This window comes from Ochotona princeps, chromosome 17 (assembly GCF_030435755.1).
Source record: "Ochotona princeps isolate mOchPri1 chromosome 17, mOchPri1.hap1, whole genome shotgun sequence".
NCBI classification, from domain to species: domain Eukaryota; kingdom Metazoa; phylum Chordata; class Mammalia; order Lagomorpha; family Ochotonidae; genus Ochotona; species Ochotona princeps.
Genome location: NC_080848.1, coordinates 29146345 through 29169627, shown reverse-complemented (window position 1 = coordinate 29169627; position 23283 = coordinate 29146345). Strand labels below are relative to the sequence as shown.

Here is a 23283-nt window from a genome sequence, read left to right as displayed (position 1 = left end):
CTTGAACCCAATAATGTGGAAACCAGTTCTTCTGTTCAAGTTATATGTCTCCTCAACTACCGAAACCCAAGTTTTCCTCTTAAATAAATGTGGCACAAATTGGCCATTGAGTAATTTTGGCTTTATTTGTTGGTGACAGTATACAGGTGACCTCAATGCTGTCAATTTCACACCCATTTTATAACTTTGACATTTTACAGGCTAGTTTCTCACTATTATTTGTTGAAATGGAGAGGAAAACCATTAGAAAAATGCTGAAGTTTTAACTAGTTTATGGGTGCTGAAATCAGAGATTTCAATTAGATTTTCTTATAATTTCTAATTTGTTAAAAAAAATTCAACAACTCTGATCTCTGTTTTTTAAATTCATTTTTATTTATTTGTAAGACAGTGACACACAGGGAGCAAGATCTGCCCTCCACTGGTTCACTCCCCAAATTGGCTACATTGGCTGGGACTGGTTTAGGTTAAAGCCAAGAGTTGGAAACTCCCATCTGGTTTCCCACATGGGGGTCAGAGGAACAAGTGCTTGGGTCATTTTCTGCTGATCTCCCACGTGCTGAATAGGAAGGAGCTGAATTGCAAATGGAGCACCTGGGACTCAAACCAGTGCTCAGATATGAAATATTGTCATCACCAGCAGTGACCTAGCTCACTGTGCCACAATGCTGGTCACTTTGCCATCTCTTTTTAGCATGATTATTAAAAAGGACAAAAACAAAAAGCTTGCTGAGAAAAAGAATTGTGACTTTTTTGATTTCCATTGCCGTTTGAATGGATGTAGTTAAGTTGTGTAATCCCTTTGTTGATCACCAGGATCAATACTTAAAATATACTTAATAGTTTAGTGTATAGTTTGTTATTGTTTCTATAAAAATGAGTTCCTGTATTTGTAAGTCAATTATATGATTTTGCGTATGTTGTGATTTTCCCTAAAGTAGGTCACCAACTGTGTTGTTACTGGGTCACTTTGCTGTTGAGTTGCACAGACTGTATTGTTCCTGGCAAAGTGGCTCTGTACACTTCACACTGGCAGTCAGACGTCAGTCCTTTCCCTTGTTATCGCCTTTCAGTGACCCTTTCTTGGGTAATAGGATCTCAGGCAAGGCAGGTTCCTTACCTAAGTGAGAGAGGATACTATGAAGTAGGCAAGCCTTCCATTTCCTTATCCTATCTTTATGTTTTTTGTTACCTCCTTAGGTTTAATGATGCTATCAAAAAGACTTTTTTGTAACCAGTTGAAACCTTATGTGAAGCTCGATTTCAAATTGTTCTCTCTTCTGTTCTAATTACCCTTTTAACTTGCTACTCCTTTGTGTCCCACTGGCTAGTCATTAGCAATTTTCACAAATCAGCTGTAATTGATTCGTCTGACATAGAGATAAGATGACCCACCCAGCATTCATGAGTGATTTTATATGCTCTTTGGTTTACTTTAAACCCCCAGATAGAAGTCTAAACCTGTTTTGGTAGCAAATACATGTGTATTCCTTATAAAGTCATTTTGATTAGATCCATATTAAGCCACTGAATTCTCAGGGTATTGCAGATCTTCATTTACCATGAACAACCTTGATGCCATTGGAAGACAAGAAGTAAGGATTTGTGAAAGAGGGGTGGTGTGTGTGTGTGTGTGTATTTAATAGGCTTTATTTTTTTATGGTAGTCTCAAGTTCATAGCAAGTGAAGAAGGGCACAAAGATTTACCATACACCACATATCCTCATACATGGATAGCCTCCTCCATTGTCAACATCCCACACTTTGGGAGTATATTTGTTAAAACTGATAAAACTACATCAGTACATCCTGTGTTTTGGTTTGTTTATTTGTTTGTTTTGCTTCAGTAATTGAAGTTTATATTTAAGTTTCCTGAAATAAAGTAGATACAATGGTAGACTGATTTCAGCATGCTATCCATGCATTTCACTCAGTCCTTTCCTATACACCTGATAGATAGTATTCAATTTTATAACTTGAGGCTAATTATACGATAGCCAAATAGAAAAGGACATAGAATATTATTTGTATTATTAATACAAATAATATTGGGAATGCTGTTCTTAAAAACAATTGCAGAAAAAATTGTAGGGTATTTTGATAGTGTACAGATTTTCATTTTCCTTAACATCATATTAGAGGTAACCTATAGATAAGCAAGGAGCAAGCAGTATATAGATTGCTGTCTTTTCCTTTTTCCCTAAGCAGCCACTGGAGCCCACTGACAAGGTCAGTGACTTATAAATATTATACAGTGCTCTTCCATCATCAAACATCCAGGTTCTGTTTCTCTTTTTGTAGATCAGTCCAAACAAGTTGTAGTTGAATCTCTCTACATTATCAGTTGCTATGGCACCTTAGTGGAGCACATGATGGAGCCACGAGCCCTCAGCACTGCCCACAAGATCAGTGATGACACTCCACTGGAAATGATGACATCTCCTCGAGCCAGCTGGACTCTGGTTAGGTAGTATTTCCTTTTATTTCATTTTTAAAAACACCTTTGTTGAAGTATTTCATGGATAAATGTTGACACATGTGTACAAGCAGTGAAATTATAACCACAGGTAGTCGGAGACACATACCTATCACCCCTGGGTCCATTTGTTCTTTTGTTCTTTCTGTCACTGTAGTTTACAATATCCAGAATTTTGTGCAAATACACATACAAGATGTTTTTTCTGGCCTGGCTTTTTTCATCCAACAAAAAGACAGTTCATTACTTTTGTATTTGGCAAATAATTTAATGCAGTAAAATTTACCCATTGAAAGTGACTTCACACGAACTTTTACACGTATCACTGGCAGACCATTTTCAACATCACAGTGTGAAATCCTACAGGCACGTCCATTTTTTCCCACTAGTTTAGCAATCTTTATGTCTTTATGAATTTGCTTAATCTGGTCAATATACTTTTTTTTGCCAGGCTTGCTACATTTAACATGTTTTTAAGGTCCATCCAAGTATAACCTGTATCAGGATTGCATTCACTTTTATAATCAAATGTTATTTCATTTTATTGATACCATCCATTTTTATTTTACCCATTCATCACTTGTTGGAAATTTCTCCTTGTAGCTATAATTGTTAGTGCTGCTATGAACAATGTTGTTGAAATGAAATTTTTCTGTGGACACATGTTTTCAATTTTCTTGACTGTATGTCCTTGGAGAATACCTGTGTTTGAACTGTTTTCTCCTTGCTCCTTTTTTGTTGGCTTTTACTGGAGTTTTGCTTTCCCTGTTTGCAATTTTGTGTTCCACAAAAATAGATGCCCATTCATGGGAATGAGCACTAATATTAAGTAGATTCAGAATTTTTCTCTAAAGCAGTTCCCAAAGAAGAACCTTGGGTAGACAAAGTATAAATGCTGATTAAGGATAAGGGTGACTCTAAGGAGTACAAAATTAACACAATATTTATGAGCTAGCTCATAGAACAAGAATATGAAATCTGGAATAAAAATTGCTCAATATAGTATATTGTCCAGGCTAGAAAAGTTATTCCTGATGTGTATGGAAGGAAACAGACACAAACGGATTTGAAAATTATCCCTGTCCTTTGCCAATTTAAAATATTCTTCTATTGATTTTTGGAAGTTCTAGCATTCTTTACTTCTACTTTACTGTGTTGGATCAGTATCTGATTTATCACACTTATTTAGAAGCAGGTAAAACTAATTAAAGTGATTTTACTACTTTGTTGAACTGGTGAATTATTTTGGAAGTTAGATCTTAACTAGATCTGTAAGAAGTCTTCCATTTACAAGCTATATATTAAAATGCACTCTGTTCTGTAGATACCTAAAACTATGTGTCCATATTCTAAAAGACCTATAGATGGTCAGAAACTATATAAAATTAAGCTTAGTTAAATGTGGCATTTGAAATCTGTATGTCCTCTCTGCAGATCTTCTGAATGTCTTGTTTGCCTTATTGGAGAATCTTCTGCTGTTAAGCTCATATTGACTCCTTGTCATGTGTGTGACACACGGCTACCTTTTAATTCTCTTGAAGCAGATGGCCTAGTGTTTCAGATTTCAGCACGTTCATTTAATGATTACAAGTTCATTTTAATGATCACAAAAATATTGTGAGTTTCTGTCAATAACTGTAAGTGATGACAGTCATGATGATTTGCAGCCTATATATTAAGCTAAAGCATTAATATTCTTTGTTTTCTTAGAACCCCTCAGTGGAATGAATTGCAGCCACCATTTAATGCAAACCACCCTCTGCTCCTCGCTGCAGATGCAGTACAGTATTACCAGTTCCTGCTTGCCGGCCGTAAGTAGTTCTGGGTGTTTTGTTTCCCCTCTTCTATATGACCTTTCCAGATTTGATCTTAAAATCTTACTTTTAAAGCAGCCTTTTATATTATAGCTCGTCTATATGCCATAGGTCCCAAACTTAGATGATAAGATGCTTAATAGGATATAAGTCATGAACCTGAGCAAATATTCAGTGTATTTCTGATTGCTTATGTTCTCTTCCCATGAAATACATCCCTGCAGTGATTATAGGTAAGGTGATGGCAGTATGCAGAGGGCTGTTGCACAATATTAAACAGAACATTAGAATGCTAGGTAAGATATGATAGAGAGTTATGTAAAGCCTTGAATATATTTCTAACAGGAGAAAGAAGTAAACACTTTTCACTCTAAAAGTGATGTCAGCAGGTTTTTCTTTTGTATACTTTTGCTTGGAATAATATATTCCATTGATTTCTAGATATACAGCCTTTTTCTAATGCAATGATGCAAAGACAGTATTTATTATCCAGTTTGTGTTCATAGAATTAAAAATCCTTTGTAATTATAATTTAATTTTGTAAAATGAACTGAGTCCTAATATAACTTGATGGCTCTGAATACTATGTGCTTTTAAGAAACTCCCTAAAATAAGGACTGACATTTTTAATGAAGTTTTATTATAATCAACTTATTGTCTTGTCTGGTATAATATAAAGCATGAATTTGAATAGTTTAGAATTATTTTACTTCACTTTTTATTATATGTTCTGTATTATACTGGAAAGAGAAAAATTTTATAGACAACACTGTGAAGTATGAAACTCTACAACTAAAGAGAATAGTTGGTAGTGTTGCCTGGTTGCATAGTTGAGTTCATTGCTTCTTCTAACACATGTTTATTAGTACCTATTATATATCATTTTATTTTGTTTAAAGATTAAACTTTTTATTTAAAGATAAACTGTATAATGCTTTGTCCTCAGTAAATTTGTCATCTAGTTCCAGAGATAGACATTAGTATATAATTACAATAAAGGAGAGAGGGTTTGTCAGTGGAAGAGTTTGTGTTAAACCAAAACCAAGATAGCAGTGATATAAATTACCAACGTTGACTGGTTCAAGAAACAGGGTACAAAGAAGTTGTTTCTAGGTTTTTAGCTCTCTAATGAACTGGAAAAACAATGGCTTATCAAAATGGGTGCATTTTCTGCTACCTGTAAAAAGGGCCAAATAAATAATTGTTGACTTAATCATACTTGATAGTTTCAGAATTGATATTGATTCCTGATTTGATATTTTTATACCTATTTGGTAGGACTCTTTAGTAGGCAAACAGTAAGTAGTAAACATATTTAACAAAAGATCTGGCAAACAAAATCTGCAACTGTCTCTTTTAATTTCTTTGTTCTGGTGATTAGGTTGATCAACATCACTTCAGTTGCCCTCAATACCCTTGTCCAAGTCTTAGAACAACAAAAATTCCCAGGTACATAGTTTGATACCCACCACTCAGGTAGACAGTATTAAGACTTCAAATATTTCCCAGCACAGGACTAAAATGATCAGAACTGCACTTTAGAAAGATCACTTTAGCGGTGTTTGCACAAGAGGTTCCAAGAATGGAAGTGGAGACAAGCTGAGAGCTTAACTCTGTTGCAGAGAGGACAAGTAGTTGTTGATGATTTCTGTGGTTTATTTCTATAATAAACATTTTATATACCTGTAGATGAAAAAACTTGGATTCTAGTTCAAAATCACCCTTGATAAATGTAAAATATCAACACTAACATTTGCTTTTATGAAAGTCACGAAGTTATGCTGAAGTCCTTGTGAAGACTGTGAAGCAATATACATTTATCATTATATGGCTTTGTTGGTTATCACAGAAGTATACAATGCCTTTCTTGGTTATCACACTGATACATATTTTCATATGATAGATTTCTGGTACTTTCTAGTATTCAACTTTTTAATTTAAAGGAATTTATTATTACATTAATCTCAGGATGACAACACATGAATGATAATTACCACATCAGAATTCTTGTATCAGTGTGATATTAATACAAAGAGCCTACTAAGTAGGGTTCCTAGATAAAATTCTAATAATATAATGCTACTTTCTGTCTTCCCCCCTTCTTCCTTTCTTCCTTTCTTTTTTACTTTTTGGGATAACATGTATTTTACTTACATTATAGTCAAAGGCTTAATACTCTGCTAAAGAATGCATTGAGCAAGTAAGAAAACAAAGATTATAGTTCATCAGGATTATAGAGAGGGATATAAAAAAGTGCTCAAGTGAAAATATGTTCATTTGACTCATATACAGTAAATTAGAAAATAAGCATAGGGCCCAGCGGCATGGCCTAGCGGCTAAAGTCCTCGCCTTGAAAGCCCCAGGATCCCATATGGGCCCCAGGTCTGGTCCCGGCAGCTCCACTTCCCATCCAGCTCCCTGCTTGTGGCCTGGGAAGGCAGTCGAGGACAGCCCAGTGCTTTGGGACCCTGCACCCGCGTGGGAGACCCGGAAGAGATTCCTGGTCCCGGCATCGGATTGGCGGCTCACTTGGGGAGTGAAACATCGGATGGACGATCTTCCTCTCTGTCTCTCCTCCTCTCTGTATATCCGGCTTTCCAATAATAATAATAAAATCTTTAAAAAAAAAATAAGCACAGATCATCAGGACTATAATAGTATCTCCTTTTTTTTTTTAAAGATTTATTTTTATTACAAAGTCAGATATACAGAGAGGAGGAGAGACAGAGAGGAAGATCTTCTGTCCGATGATTCACTCCCCAAGTGAGCCGCAACGAGCCGATGCACGCCGATCCGAAGCCGGGAACCAGGAACCTCTTCCAGGTCTCCCACGTGGGTGCAGGGTCCCAAAGCACTGGGCTGTCCTCGACTGCCTTCCCAGGCCACAAGCAGGGAGCTGGATGGGAAGTGGAGCTGCCGGGATTAGAACCTGCACCCATATGGGATCCCGGGGCGTTGAAGGCGAGGACTTTAGCCGCTAGGCCACGCCGCCGGGCCCAATAGTATCTCTTTTGTAGTGTTTAGTTTGACGAAGATCTTAAGCAGAGTATATATTCAACATTAGTAGTGATACTTTTTTGAGTCATGTGATTTTAATTGTAGTGCTAAATCAATAATTAAGTGAAAGAAATGATTAGTATATCTTGTGAGTGAATACAATAGATAAAATTAACATATTAAAAAACTAAGATAATCCTGTAATGATGATTATTTCTCTACTTTATATTGAATGTAGAGATCCAGAATTAGCTCCTACCTAAAACTCAGCTGTCCTTGTGTGAATATAAGCTATTTGGATGATATCTTCAACATGACAGTATGTTACTTGGGTAAAACAATGAAATATGAAAAACATGGATCTAAGGAGTAGAAACCTGAAATGTAACTGATAAAAGCAGTGCCGGTGCCACTAAAGACTACCCTAACCTGTGCATCAGTTCCATGCTTTCAGCTAGTAATAGCCTCTTAAGAAGGCATTATTCATTCTCTCTGCCATTCCCTTTCCTGAAGCCTCTTGAAAGATATTGTACCTCTTAAAGCAAAAAGATAGCATAATGATACATGAAAGCATTTTGTTTTTAGTTTTATTTAACCATATTGAAAGCTTGCTTATTTTCCACCTTGAATACCTTGGTAAATATTTTCTAAAATTATTTTAATTACAACTATGTTGAAAATTTGAATGCAAATGTCAGAAATGTTATAAGCATTTCCTTTATTGAGTTTGAATATGTGGATCAAGTGAAACAGTTTTGTGCAAAACCACAGAAGTTACAATAATGCTACACAAAGGGTGATGGAAATGGGAAAGAGACATTGTCTTAGAGAGAAGGGAAGAGGAGAGCAGGATGTTTAGTAGCAAATCGGAGTTCCACATATGTGACAAAACAGTTGGTCAGTGGGAGGAGGTCAGGGAAATTTACGTAAAACACTAAAAAGAGTTCATAACTGGAACTGTCATTAAGCATCTCTTACGCATATTAGTTGAATGGGAATGACCAAAACTGAGGAATTTTATTTTTATTGAGAGAGATTGGTGGTCTGTAAATTGATACACTAAATTGAGTGTGTCATAAAGTACATCATTCAAGAATGTTCTATGCGGAGGTCATGATAGTGGCAGTGATGACTTATTTTTCAAAGGCTTAATCCTATGAAATAGTTTTACTAAGTAAAAAAATGGTCTAGTAACAGCAGTTTGATACAGTTTATCTTAGTAGAATGAACAATTTATTAGTACACACTACTTTATATAATCTTGTTTGCTCACAAAAGGTAAAAGTCATGAATCTCATCCAAAAGATTTTTTTTCTTGTGACTAGCATTTAAAACAAAGAAAGTATAAAAAGGTTACATTAGAGATCAGCAATTTTAGAATTACATTTTTCACTGCAAAATGAAAAGTCATAATGACTTTTCCTGACATAGATGTTTTGTCATTGTTTCCTCTGACAGAATCAATAGAAAACCATATAACAGACCAGCAAGCAACATTCAGCTCTGAATATGATCCTACAGTTGTCAACATTTTCTTTGGTGTGGTTTAATGCTTCCAAATTGTAAACTAAAAACAATTTACTAACTTGTTTTGGAAAAGCTTTATTTAGAGGAAAAGTAGCGTTTCCTCATTTTCTTTCAGATAATTTTACAGCAGCAGTAACTTATTTTTATTTTTATTTACCTGTTTAAAAGGTAGAGCTAGAGAACAAGAGCAAGAGAGTGAGAAAGATTTCTTTTCCATCCACTGGTCCATCCCCAAATGGGTGCATCCAAAATACAGGAGCAACTGTCTCCATTCAGATGTACTGCGTGAGTGGCAGAGGCTCACATAGTCTTGAGTCTTCATGTCTTGAGTCTTTCATGTGCTACTTTTCCAGGTACATTAGCAGGGAACTGGATTGAAAATGGAGTAGCTGGGTCTTAAATCAGAGCTCAAATGAGATTCTGGCATTATTTAGGCAATGACTTAACTTGCTGAAATACATCACCTGAGAAATATTTTTAAGTTGCTAATATTAATTGGCTTGTGGTGTGTGTAGTTTTCATAATTTGGATTTCTTTGTGAAATGGGTTTTCTGCAAATGGGGAGTTTTTCCCTTGATATACACAGAGCTTTATTTAAAACAGAAATATACATCCATTCAATGGAAATATTTCATTGATATATGAGCTTCAGAAAGGTGACTAGGATCCATTGAATTTTCCAGTGCTTTATTGGTGATGTACAGTCAGCCCCTTCTATCCTTGTGAATGGCATCCAAATGATTACAGATAGAAAATGAATGGTGAAAAATTTGTTTGTACTGAAGAGGAGTTCTTTCTTGTTATCATTTCCAAAATAATGCAACTGTTATTTACATACCCTTTATGTTCTATTAGGAATAATAAGAAATCTCAAGATGATTAAATGTGTTTGGAAAGGGTGGCATAGGTTATATGCAAATATTACACTGTTTTATATAAGGATTTGAAGTTGGGTAGGGTTTTGTATGCATAGGGATTATGAAACCAGTTCTTCATGGACACTGAAGGATGACGCTTACATGTTTTCTTCTACTTTTGGCAACAACATAGGAATGGGAATGGTAGAGAGAACTTTTCATATACTTCAATTTGACCTCTAATTTTGGAAAAGGGTAGGTTTTTTATTTTCGTTGATTGTTTTTTGAGATTCCGGTTGAAAAGAGCGATCCCACTGAGAAGGGACAACAGATCAGCTTTATTTTTCTGTCTAGAAGACCAATAGCAAACAGAAGAACTTACTGATGTAAAAACTGTTTTCAACTCACTTACATCAGCATACGAATGAAGAACAGTGGTGATGGGAAGCAAAAAAGGCAAGCCCTGCTGTTGCCTCAGTCTATTGCCATGACAGAGTGTCTAGGTTGTGTCATGGTAGGAGGTGATGGCAGTGGGGTGAAGCTGAGTGTAATCACAAACTCTCGGAGTTGAAGATTAAGACCAAAAACAAATAAACAAACAAAAACCAGAAAACCACGTGTCAGCAAACTACCATACACTCTTCTTGTAAAGAAAGCTTGCTTGGACCACAGCCACACCATTTCGCCTGCATATTGTATTGCCAGTTGTAGTTGAGAGAGACCAAGAGACCACGTGACCCACAGAGCCCAGGATTGTTTTAGTGCTTTGAAACCTGAGTCTAGAAGTTGTTGAACAGACCAGACAGGAGATCTGTGCACATGGAAATCTCTGAAGATGTGCGAGAGTCTTCCTCTGGAATTCTAGAGAATGTAGATGGGTGTAAGGAATTTTAGGAAACAACCATCTGAAAATAAAAAGGTGCATGGGTGCTGATAGAAGTCTAGTGACATTCTGGAAGAAATGTAATTGTATTCCTTATATAAAAAAGTAAAGATGTACAAAGTAGAAAGACAGCTGAAATCAGTTAGATATGAGAATCTCAGTACAGATAAGCTGCAGTGGATAAGATTGAGGGCACATTATAATTTGCAGAGGAAAATATTAGTGAACATACAGCGAGAGAAATTATCCAAAATGAAACAGAGAAGAATGCATTTTAAGTGAGCATTGCTGAACTATTAGCATGGTCATGTGTAACTTCCCAGTGGGGATACATTCTGAGAAACCTAGCATTAGGTATTTTCATTTTTCTGCAGTCATCATAGCATGTGGTTTTACCAACTGAGAGGACTGTGACTTCAATAGTCCAGGTGATGTATGGGAATCACCACTGTATATGCAGGCCATCATTGACCAAACCCTGAAGGTGGGGTGGTAGTACAGATGAAATAATAGCCAAATAAAATTCAGATTTAGTACAAACTGTCAAAGCTGTCAAAGATATTGAACAATATCAATAAATACCAAGTACAGGAAACATGATGAAATCCATGCCAATGTACATTGCAATCAAATTGCTCAACATTACTAATAATTGAAAAATTTTTTTAAATTTATTTATTTAAAAGGCAGCATTACAGAAAAGGCAGCATTACAGAGAGAGAGAAAGAAAGAAAGATCTTCCATTCACTGCTTCACTCCCCAAAAGGTTGCAATAACATGGGGCTGGTCCAGGCCAGAGCCAAGAGCCCCAAACCAGGAGCTGTTTTTGGCTTGCGCCATCTTCTACTACAAATACTTGCGCCATCTTCCACTACTTTCCAGGCATATTAACAAGTAGCTGCATTGAAGTAGAGCAGTTAAAACTCTAATGAGTATCCATATGGGATACCAGCACTACAGCACTACAGGCAACAGATAAACGTGCTATGCTACCACACTGACCCCAATAAAATTCTTAAAAGCAGCCAGAGGAGAATCCCAGATTCTATGTAATTACAACACAGTGTAATTAATGGATAAATTTAATAAAAAAAAACAAAACAAAACAAAACAAAAAGCAGCCAGAGGAAAATATACATTCCATAACGTAGAACAGAGAAGCAAATTCTTTTACATAATGGAACAACTATTAACCTAGTATTCTGATTTTAAAAATATATATTTAAAATGAAGAGAATACAAAAAATCCTTTTTATAAAAGCTGAAAGAATCTGTCTGCCCTACAAAGAAGTTGTTCAAGTACAAAAAATTGGAAGAGGTAGAAAAGATTGAAGAGAATTACTAATGATGAAAACATGGGTAAAACATATCATCTTCTAACTATTATAAATGCACAGTTGACTTGTTTTTGCAATATTACTGGCTATTTAACAGAAAAACATTATTGCAATGTAGTTTTTAAACACTCCAATGGACATAGAGACATGGACATATCCACACATAAGATGTATGACAACAGTATCATAAACGTATAAAGGGTGGACATTAGAACTATTACATAGAAAATGATGTTACTTGAAGGTATTCATTGGTTAACTTACATAAGCTTAAAAGCAACCACTAAGATAAAAAAGTAGTTATAATTAATTTGACAATAAAGGAAGTAAAATGGAAACAAGCAAAATGACATAATGTTAGCTGCTAACATTAGTTATGAGTGATCTGAACTCTCTAATGAAACATCAGATGATTAGATTTCAGGGTTTTTTTTTTTAAGATTTTATTTATTTATTTATTTATTTATTTTTGGAAAGGCGAATATACAGAGAGGAGGAGAGACAGAGAGGAATATCTTCCATCCGATGGTTCACTTCCCAAATAGCCGCAACAGCTGGAGCTGAGCCAGTTTGAAGCCAGGAGCCAGGAGCTCTTCCGGCAGTTGCTGGGTCAGTTCTGTTATTTTTTTTTTTTTTTACAGTTTCGTATAGGCTGGGATTTTCCTGCCCGAACTCCCACCGTCCGTCAGATTTTTTCATTTTGTTACAATAGTGTAGTCTTTCATAAGGAATCATGATTCTATCAGTCTCTTAATTAAGTGTGCCCCCACATTATTGGTGCAAGCAAAAATTAGAGTGGATGAGGGTTGGTTGGGCTTTGCCACATCATCAGATGGCAGAGGCTGGCACCGGGGGCTAATTCTGTTAAGGTAAATTCCAAAACCACCTGGAGAGTGCATAATCCAGAAGTTGGAATGGCCTAGTAGGGAGATAGTGGGCTCCTCCCTCGTGGGTAACCACTCCCACCAGAGAGCATGAAAACCAGGACAGGGGCAAGGGTGGTTAGACAGAAAGGTACTGCTAGTATGTGTGTGGGCTGGATAGTAGGATGGTTGGGTTGAACTAGGCTTCAATGCCCATTGACAAGTACAAGAGCTAAATGGAATGTGGGACAGACTGAACAAATCTGCAGTACATACTGGCATGCACGGGAACCAAGGTAGGGAGCAGGCCCGAGGGGATTATGGGGAGTTGCCCCAACTAGGATGCAGCTCCCACTGGTTTGCGTGAGGGCCGAGTATGAAGTGGGCACGATTGGGCTGGACTGCAACACCCATCAGTTTGCATGGAAGATAGGGCTGGAAACAGAACTGACCCAGCAACTGCAGCCACCAGCATCTGCATAAGTTGATTGGGGTGACAGACTGTGCCGGACCTTGTACTGGCAAGCATACGTAAAAATCAGTTCTGGGATCATCTCAGGTGAAGTTTCTTTGGAGATCCCTCCAACTGAACTGCTGATCTCAGAACCCCAACCATGAAGAGACTATGTCAGCCAGTGGATTCTGAATAGGTTTCATCTCAATTGGAACAGCGAGATTGGCAGCAGTTCAGACCTGTTGAACTATCAAAACTGCTTGAGCAGGACCCTCGGAGCATGCCTCTTAAAAATAGTGGTAACTTTGTTTTACACGTAGAATCAGAAGTCAATAGATGAGTAAAGTTAGATTATATGGATTTTGGCTTCTGACTAAGTTTTGTGCACTGCCTGTTAACTACAATTACGAAACCAGAATAAATTGCCTTCTAATATGAAATCATATATTTTGAGCATAGAATATAAGTAATTTTAGAATATTTTATAAAATTTTTTTGTTGAAGTAGCAGATATACAGAGAAAAGGAGGTACAGAGAGAAAGATCTTCCATCTGCTGGTTCACTCCCTAAGTGCCTGCAGTGACCTCAGTGGCTGGAGCTGAGCCAATCCAAAGCCTGGAGCAGGAGCATCTTCCTAGTCTCCCACACGAGTGCACAATCACAAGGCAATGGGCCATCTTCTATTGCTTTCCCAGGCCACAAGCAGGAGGCTGGATGAGAAGTGGAGCAGCCAGGAAATAAACTGGCTCCCATATGGCATCCCAACAGATGCAAGGCGAGGATTTATTCACTAGACCACCATGCTGGGCCCCATTTTAGAATATTTTAATATGTCCTTAGCTTTGCACTTCAGCACTGATATGTTTTGTGCATGTTGTTAGTACTAGCTCACATTTGTAGAAAGGATAATGATACAAAGAGTTAAAATATTATTCTCGGGGCTGGTGCCATGGTGTGATAGCCAAAGCCTATGCCTAGGGCGCCAGCATCCCATGTGGGTGCTGGTTTGTGCCCCTGAAGCTCCACTTCTGATTCAGCTCCCTGCTTTTGGTATGGGAAAGTAGCTGAAGATGGTTTAATTTATTGGCCCCTTTTACCCATGTTGGAGACCCTGAGAAAGCTCCTCACTGCTGCCTTTGGATGAGTTCAGCTCCAGTTATTACAGCTACTTGGGGAGTGAAACAGTATATGGAGTCTTTATCCTCTTACTCACTGTGTCTTTACTTCTCTCTATATATTTGCCTTTCAAATAAGAATAAATCTTTTAAAAATTTATTTTAAAAATTGGTGTTCTCTGTCATAGACATTGTGAGTAGACTTCAAGAGCAGTTAAATATGTATCATTTTTCTTCAGACCTGCTCTCAGATGTTATATTAGATCTAACCTAACATCCTGGATTGCATTGCTATTGTGGTATGTCCCAAATAAGATGGAGGTACTCAACAATATTTCCTCACATTGTCCATAATAAATATTTGCCTAAGAGTAAGTAAGGGTGGAAGGGGAAGAAATGTTTTGCTTTTATAGAGGAAACTTGTAATGCAGGATTTATTTTAAGAGTGTTTATAAACTATTGTTGGCAATAGGGTGTGTCATACCACTCTGTTCAGTTTAAAATCTTAGTTAGGAAGTGTTCTAAGACTGAATTACATTTGATGATTTCACTAATTTATGCTTAAAATATATGTAAGACCTTCACAATGTTCATGGAAAAAATGTAACTAAATATAATATGCATTTTTATAAATTTTATGAGTGCCCATTTTCAATAGTTGACACATGTCATTACAGAGAGAAGTGATTTTAGTGAAGGTACAAAGCATTTAAGAAACAAAGTTGAAAACAGATATTGAATTCAGTCATTAATTTAATGAGCACATTGTGAAACTGAAATTTCTTATTTAATGAAAAAATGTGAAATAGTTGAATGAAAGTACCATCAGCAGTCTGTATGCTTGATGAGTCATGGATTGAAAAGTTTGCAGTGGAGTGCCCTTTTCAATTAGTGCTTAAGGCATACGTACTTCTTACTTTCTTCCCTGTTATTAGGTCTTCAGACCTGTGACTTTTTGTGTCATTGCTGATATTTGAGAATGCCCAAAGTCCTTTTTATTATAACCTCTTATGAAGCTAATCTTGGCATTTGCTATAATTTCCTGTAATATGAACCAATTGTAAAAATGTCTTATTTGTCAAATCACTTTTTACCGTAATTGTTGTAAAAGTTAGGTATTACATAATAAGATGTTTAAGATTTCTAAATGCCATTCATATTTAATTTACAAAGTTCTGTATGAGATTTAAAATATGAGATTATTTTGGAGTGTTCAAGAACTATTTTTAAGATACAGGTAAGAGTAGGCCTTCTTTTTTATTGATAGTAGTAATATTTATTGCATTAGAGTAGAAGATTCAGCTTTTATTAGTCATTGATTCTGACATTAAAGAAAGTTGGTCTGTTGCTAATAATGCTTTTGTTTCATCTTTTGTTTCTGATCACATTTAGTTAATCCCATCTAATGATAATCTACTGATATCTGTAAATGTACATAATTTGATTTTTTTATTTTAAAACAGTTATTTATTTTTATCTGAGAGATTTATAGAAAGAATACAACACAGAGAGAGAGACTGACTCTCCATCTTCTGGTTCATTCACCAGTTAGCCACAGTGACTAGAACTGAGCCCATCCAAAGCCAGGAGCAAGGAGCTTCCTCCAGATTTTCCATGTGAGCACAGGGTGCCAAGGACTTGAGCCACCTTTTGCTGCTCCCTCAAGCCACAGGCAGAGAGCTAGATCGGAAGTGGGAAAACTGGGACATGAAAAAGTGGCCTATATGGGATGCCATTTGCTACAAGCAGAGGATTAGCTTGCTAACCCATCATGCCAGCTCCCATGAATGTACATTTGCGAAAGGTTCTAAAGATACAGGATACAGAAGTACCTATTAACCTTTTCTCCAAAAATAAGTAGCCAAAGTAGAATGCTCTGTCTCTGCTTACTTGTGGGAATATAATGACTTGATATTGGCAGGAGTTTGTCCTTTGATTTGCCATCACTTCCATCAGTAGGGTTAATTGCTAATACACGACTAAGTGGGAATTTAGGGGGAATGCTGTAACTGTCTGCTATGTTAGTAGTAGCAGGAATTCTGGCGCCATTTCAAAGTCATTATTTGTGCCTGTCTATCAGAGTAAGAATACAGTTGTTTCTCTCAGTTTCAGCCTTCTCTATAGAATTTCTGTCAATTGTTTGACTCCATTAAGTGTGTGGAGGAAATAAAAGCCTGAATGACCAATCCACCAGGGGCTATGGATAGACCCTTTCTTTGTCCATATTCAGAGCAATGCATTAGGTCTCATTATCCATTTATAATAAGTGACCTCTGCCCCTTCGGTCATTGAGAAATATTCAGCATGCTTTTCTGACACATAGGGTACCTTTCTTGGCAGACTTACAAAACAATGGGATGTCTGGCTGACTAGAGGACCAGTGTACATTGCAGGATTTTAAATAAATATAAAGCCTTGTACCAAATCACTTTGTCAACATTTTTTCTTTGCTATTCAGTGGTTCATAAATGATGCCAGGGTAGCCTAAAACCTATAAAAGGATGTAGTATTCCTCTCTTCTTTTTGCCTCATTCTCAATTCTAAAGGTTTCTTTTTTCTGTGCTTTCATTTTTGTTGTTGTTGTTGTTGTTTTTAAGGCATAAAGGTGGTTATTCAGGTTAGCCTAGGTCTCCCAGCCACCTCCCCAAGCCCAGCAGGGCTGAGCTGGGGTGGGGCAGCCACAGCCCAGGCTGCTGCAGGATCTGCAGGGAAGGCAAAAAGGAGAGAGAGCGCGAGCCAGAGAGCTCATTTTGTTTTCTAGAAATGGCTTGCTTCATCTCAGATTTTTCATTTTTTTCTGATAGAGAATTATATAAAACCCTATAGCGATTAAAGAAAGCCTTCATTTCTGCTAATGTTGGAGGTATGCAGAATGGGCATGTTTGCAAATTTTTTGGCCTCTGTTCTGCTTAAGTGTTGTAACCAAGCCTCTCATTGAAACTTTGGAAAAGTTAGACATGTCTCTAACTTATTTTTTTGGAGCTTATTTCAGTATTATATGCATAATAGACAAGTAAGTCAGTCATGTATCTAAGATATTTGGGAAATGAAAATAAGAGATTGAAGCCTCTTCTTTAGCTAGAGATATGAAGAAACTTCCAAGTTTTAACTTACATTTTAGAATATTTGAAATACTTTTGAGAAACACCAAATTTCCCATATCACTTTTAAAGTTTAAATGCATATTTTGCATTAATAAACAGCTTTTCTTTTTTAAAAGCTTATTTCTTTTTAACTTGTCACACAGCTAATTTTATTGAAAGTACCTGGGATATACAATGATTTAAACACAGTTTCTTACAATGAGTTAGAACTCGATATATCCACTAGACCCAGGCATCTTACTACAATGGTGGTGGTGTTCTTAGGTCCTGGGACACGGTAGTACCTCTGCATGAATCACCATTGATTCTAAGCTCAGATTTTTCTCTCCAAAATAGTGATGGAAAACCTTATTGTTGTTAGGACTCTTTCTTTGACAAGAATTAATATATTAGGCAGATTATAGCACTGTTTGACAAATTGCTTACTAAATACATCAAAATTGATTGGGCATTCTGTATTTGAATTGACAAATGGCTGCATTAGGGGAAGGAGGGAAATCCATTAATTATAGCTGCTCTCTACCATAGGAAATGTAATCTTATAAATATGGATTTTGCTAAAGCAAAAGCCCCTACTTTATGGTAGAGTTGCCTATATGTATCTACACCTTTTTGCTGTTAATACAAGCACTGCACTTAGCTGCTGTCCTTTAAGTAATTAAAAAAAATTCTTCTGGACCTAAATGTTCTTCGTGCTTTTCTGAATGTATAGTGACTCTTAAAATATTCCAAAAAAACACCAGGGAAACCCTTGGCTGAGCCTTTTGTTCAATTTTCACTCACACCATTTTGTCTGTCTTGTTTTTGCATGTTCCTGGGATTTCCCAGATTCATTTACAGATTTGTAACTGCTCCAGCATACATTCATACTAATATATGGCAAGGCCTTTAGATTTCCTTAGCATTGTTATTACTTTAAAATGATCCATTATTTTCTGTGTCTTAATTTCATTACCTTTGTGATTAAAAAAGACTAAAAGTCCCTTTTAGCATGCAAATTTTGGAAGAATCCTTGCCCTAGAATCTGGTAATTTGTTCTGAAATTTACAAAAATTCAAGACTGAGACTTTTTCTTAAAAAATTATCTATTTTTATTGGAAAAGCAGATTTATAGAGAGGAGAGACAAAAAACAAACATCTTCCCATTCACTGGTTCACTCCCCAAATGGCTGCATCAGCAAGAGCTAAGCCCATCCAAAGCCAGGAGCCAGGAGCTTCTTCCAGGTCTCCTACATGGATGAAGGGTCCCAAGGCTTTGAGCCACCCTCCATTTCCTTCCCAGGCCATTAGCAGGGAGCTGGATGGGAAGTGAAGCAGCTGGGACAGGAACCGGCAACACATGGGGTGTGTCAGCTCTTGGAGGTGAAGAATCAGCCAATTGAGCCATCACACCGGTCCCATGGGACCAAAACATGCTAAAAGAGCAGGGAAACAACTTCAGCATAAAAAGCCAAGATCTTTATCATGCTACTCACTTTTGTGGTTTAGTGTATTGACAAGATTAGTAATCATTACTGAATATAAAATAATTGAAATGGAGATACTCACATTATTCTTTCTAGAATATGTCCTTTATGTGTATGTCCTTTAAACATTTTTATAAAGAGCTATTTATTTGAAAGAGAGGAGAGAGGGAGGAAAAAAAGAGAGATAGAGAAAGATGCCTTCCATCCACTGGTTCAATTCCTAGGTGGTTGCAGAGGCCTTCACTGGGCCTAGCCAAAGCCAGTAAATAGGAGCTTCACTTAAGTCTTAATTGGATGGCAGGAACCCAGATACTTGGACCATCTTTCACTGCTTTTCCCAGGTGCATTAATAGGGAACTGAATTAGAAATGGAACAAGTGGGACATGAACCAGTGCCTATATGGGATGCCTGTGTCACAGGCTTTACCCACTATGCCACAATGCTGATACCAAAGAAAAATCTGTTTTTTCTTGGACAGTTAATTTTGTCAAATGATTTAATTTTCTTTCATTGTGTATAAGCTTTCATGATTAGTTTTTCTTTAAAAATAGTATTTTTCTTCATAATCTTTCTTGTCCTTCATAATCTTTCTGAAAGATAATGTATGGTAACTGACTCCAGTGATTAAGTAAAAGCAAGGGGCTAAATGCCATCAATTGTCTCTCTTCAGTTTGACTCTTTACTTTTGTCAGATGACAGTAGATTCTTGGCCATGTAGTTTTGTGAAACTTGGTGTAGAGACAAGAAACATTGTATTGCCTTGATGCCATCATTTCTTGCCTTTCCTGCTATTCTTTCTAAGTATTTTGTGACCACATTAAGAACATCTGTAGCCACCCAAACATACCCATATGAGGTCTTGGGTGAGAGGTGATAGATGTTTATTAAGGTTAGAGGAAAGATTTTGTTAAGCTAAGAAGCCACAAGGAAACCATAGAAACTTTACATGAACGATGTAGTAGATGTTTAGGGGCAAGCATTTCTTAAATGTTCACAGGATAAATTTATGTGAACACAGTGAATTTACTAAGTAAAGGATATATAAATGAAAGAAAAAATAAGAAAAAAACCCCAGAAATCAAATGATAGACACCAAAGAAAATCATAACTCAATGTATTAACACAAATGGCACCTAGAGTGTTGTATTTAAAAGAATTATTTTAATTGTGTCGTGCATTTCATTGAATTGTTTATTTAGCAATATTTTGCAATTAACATTATTTATTTAGAAACACTCATAAGGTATTATTATTTTTGGAAAATTATTATGGAAATGTTCAAATATACATGAGATGCAGTGAATTGTGTCAAAAATATACCTCTAACCTAGCTTAAGCAATTGACTGTGTTTGGGGGATGGGGCAGGAGTAATAGCACTGTGGTGTAGCTGGTAAAAGGCACCAGCTGAGATGCTGGCATCCCATATGGCACTAATTTAAGTCTTGACTGCTCCACTTCTGTTGCAGCTCCCTGTTCATGTGCCTGGGAAAGCAGCAGACCATGGCCCAAGTCTGTGGACCCCTGCATTCACTTAAGAGATCTCGATGTGGTTCCTGGTTCCAAGCTTTGGCCTGGCTCAGCCTTTGCCATTGTGGCCATTTATGGAGTGAAGACCTTTTTCTCTTCTTACTCTCTCACTCTTCTCTCTCTTTCCCCTCCTTCTTCCATTCCGCAATCCCCTTTCTCTCCTTGTCTCTCCCTCTTTATCTCTCATTTTTGAGGCAGCATAAACAACAAATTTAATCTCCTTAGTTTATGTCTTTTCTGGGAATACTGAAAAGTGTTGGGGGTACAGAAACTAAAATCAGGAGGGCAGAAATATCTCCATGGTGTCAGTTGTTCACTTTAATGCTACCTCATAGACAATGAGGATGTTGTTTTTCTAACTATATATTACCTGACTGTTCTTCTGGGAATGTGGAGTAAAAGGAAAGTGAAACCAGAGATGGGCTGTGACTGACTGTTAGAAAACTTTAATAATTAATTAGAGAACATTTCTGGTATCACAGGGTCAGGGAGCAAAGAGGATCATTGATCCATTTAATATATAAGGTAGATAAAGCTTGTTCCCCTTTATGTATTGTAACACTTCAGTTGTTGCATTGGTGTAAGTGATGACTGCTAATAAACAAAACAGCCAGTGGTAAATGTGGTAATACATAACTACTCTATGTATATGAGATACAGTGAATTATTTTAGCATTTGCAAATCAGATAGTTTTACTATCAACATTTCTCCAAAACTTTAGGCATCTTATTTTTGATCTGAAAACACTTTTTGAGTTCTAGGTCGGTGGAGGGAGGGTTGCTTTAAGTCTTGCTATATTTTGATGAATATGAAATAACTTTTATAAATCTGTTAGTACTATTTGTGTGTGTGTGTGTGTGTGTGTTGGTTCTTATATTTGGCCTTGTGTGTCTGGCCATTTTGGTTTTGGATAGTTGTGTTTGGCACATTTCTTTTTAAAAGACAAATTCTCATTGTTGCAGTAGAAAACCACATTTCCCAGCCAAATTTCACCCTGAGCTTGTGAGTGCTCTCTGATCAGAAACAGAGTCCTGTAAAGGGCCCTCTCCTGTAGAATGGCTGCTGTGTAAATGCTGTTTTTAATAAGTTCCAAAATATATTGAAGTTTGTCCTTGGATGGAAGTTTATCACTGTTGCCCTTTGGGTGAACTTTGAGCCTGAGCTGTTTCATTCAAGGCAGCATGACGTCATTTAACTCACAAAATTCTCTGATGCTAGAAAAAGGAATGTTGTTCCCCTAAATAACCTAAAAAAACTGAGTATTTCTGGCACAACATTATTCACCTCTGAGGTCTTCACAGAAGAGTTTAGCATGGAAGGGGTTTTTATTGTTTGCAGGGGAAAGATGGGGGTGTGGTCCAGAGTAGTAGAAAAACAGCATGTGCTCCTGTATCTCAAGAAATCTTTTTTTCCCACTGGCCTCATAAAACTCAGTGGTCATTGCAATCCAGCTCACACTCACTTCTCCCAGTTAGAGACTTTGAGTCCATTTATTACAAACTCTGGATCAGTTTTTCCCTCCCCTCTTCCCTCCTACTTCCATCTTCTGTTCCTCCTTTCCCTTCTTTCTTCCTTTCTTTCAGAGATTTTTTTTTTCAACTTAAAGTGTTTATTTATTTGAGATATATGGTAATCTCACATCTGGGAACTAGCTGGAAGCCAAAAACTGAATCTGGGAGTTCCTCATAGGAGCCAGGGACCCATGTTCTTGAGCCATCACCTGCTGCCTCCTAGAGTGCACATTAGCAGTCCGTGGAGTAAAGAACAGAGCTGGGATTGGATCTCGAGCAGTCTGATGTAGGACGGGGGTATCTTAACTACTTGGCTAAACATCTGTTTCTTGTTAATGAGTTTAATCTTCCTTTATGTATTATAAGGTTTGAATTTCTTCCTAAATATAAATATTCAGCATGTTTTTTGTTTCCAGCTGATCTTCAATGCATAATACTAAATGATTATCTCACATACAAAACTATTTATCATTTAGTGTAGTGCTTGTACCCTTTGCGATCAGTAGTAGCATCTTGATTTTTTTAAATCTATTTTATTGTATTGTTGTTGACAATCTTTACATAGTTAGTTACAGTTAAAGAACAAAAAAAAAATAAAAAAAAAATAAAAAAAGGTTCAGGGGGTATAGGGAAGTGGGTAATACTATTATGTCCATATTGTTTCCATCATGTATCTGAGGTAAAGGGGGATATTGAGGGAGAAGCCCCACCCATTTTCTCACCCACCCCAAGTTCCGGATGTGGGGCATGCTCTGAGATATTTGCTCAAGTGGTTTTAATAGTTCTCCAGTTATGAATCGCTGCCAGTTTCACTCGATGAGGAAACAGCCCAGAATAAGCCATGGAAAGTTTCCCACTGGCATACATTCGGCATGGGTCAGGAGCAGACCAGGCTGAATCAGTTCATGTAATCCACTGGCAAATCCGATCACCAGAACAGAGTGTGGGATGAGCCGGGTTTGGTCGCGACAAAACCAGTACACATTATGGAATGCCAGGGCGTGGTTGCCTGTACTGGATATGAGTGCAGCACCCAACCAGCACACGTGAGATCCAGGAAGGGAGGGGCAGAGCTGGCGGGGGGATTAAGGGGCTGGTCCCCTCGTCGGACAGCTACTCCCACTGGAGAGCGTGGGCTGGGATAGAGACAGACCCGACTAAGCAAGGCTACAACACCTGTGTGCTGCATGTGGACTAGATCAGGGCCACAGCATCAGCTGGCAGAAGCTAGCATCTTGATTAATATCAAGGAGTAGAACAACTATTTCACATCAAATAGAGTTGAAAGTCTAGGTTTTGCAATAGTGGAACTTGTGATTAATTACTGTATTCTATAGTCACACTGTAAT

General features: G+C 37.1%; 1 protein-coding gene across 6 annotated transcripts in view; it reads left to right on the top strand.

Moving 5' to 3' along the window:
* BCAS3 (BCAS3 microtubule associated cell migration factor) overlaps nt 1–23283 on the top strand; it is a 546677-nt gene that overhangs the window by 242185 nt on the left and 281209 nt on the right. For all 6 annotated transcript variants that reach the window (XM_058675591.1, XM_058675590.1, XM_058675592.1 and 3 more), the window contains 2 exons: nt 2302–2467; nt 4187–4287. In XM_058675591.1, the coding sequence (XP_058531574.1) occupies nt 2302–2467; nt 4187–4287 (267 nt within the window). The remainder of the gene's footprint in view (nt 1–2301; nt 2468–4186; nt 4288–23283) is intronic.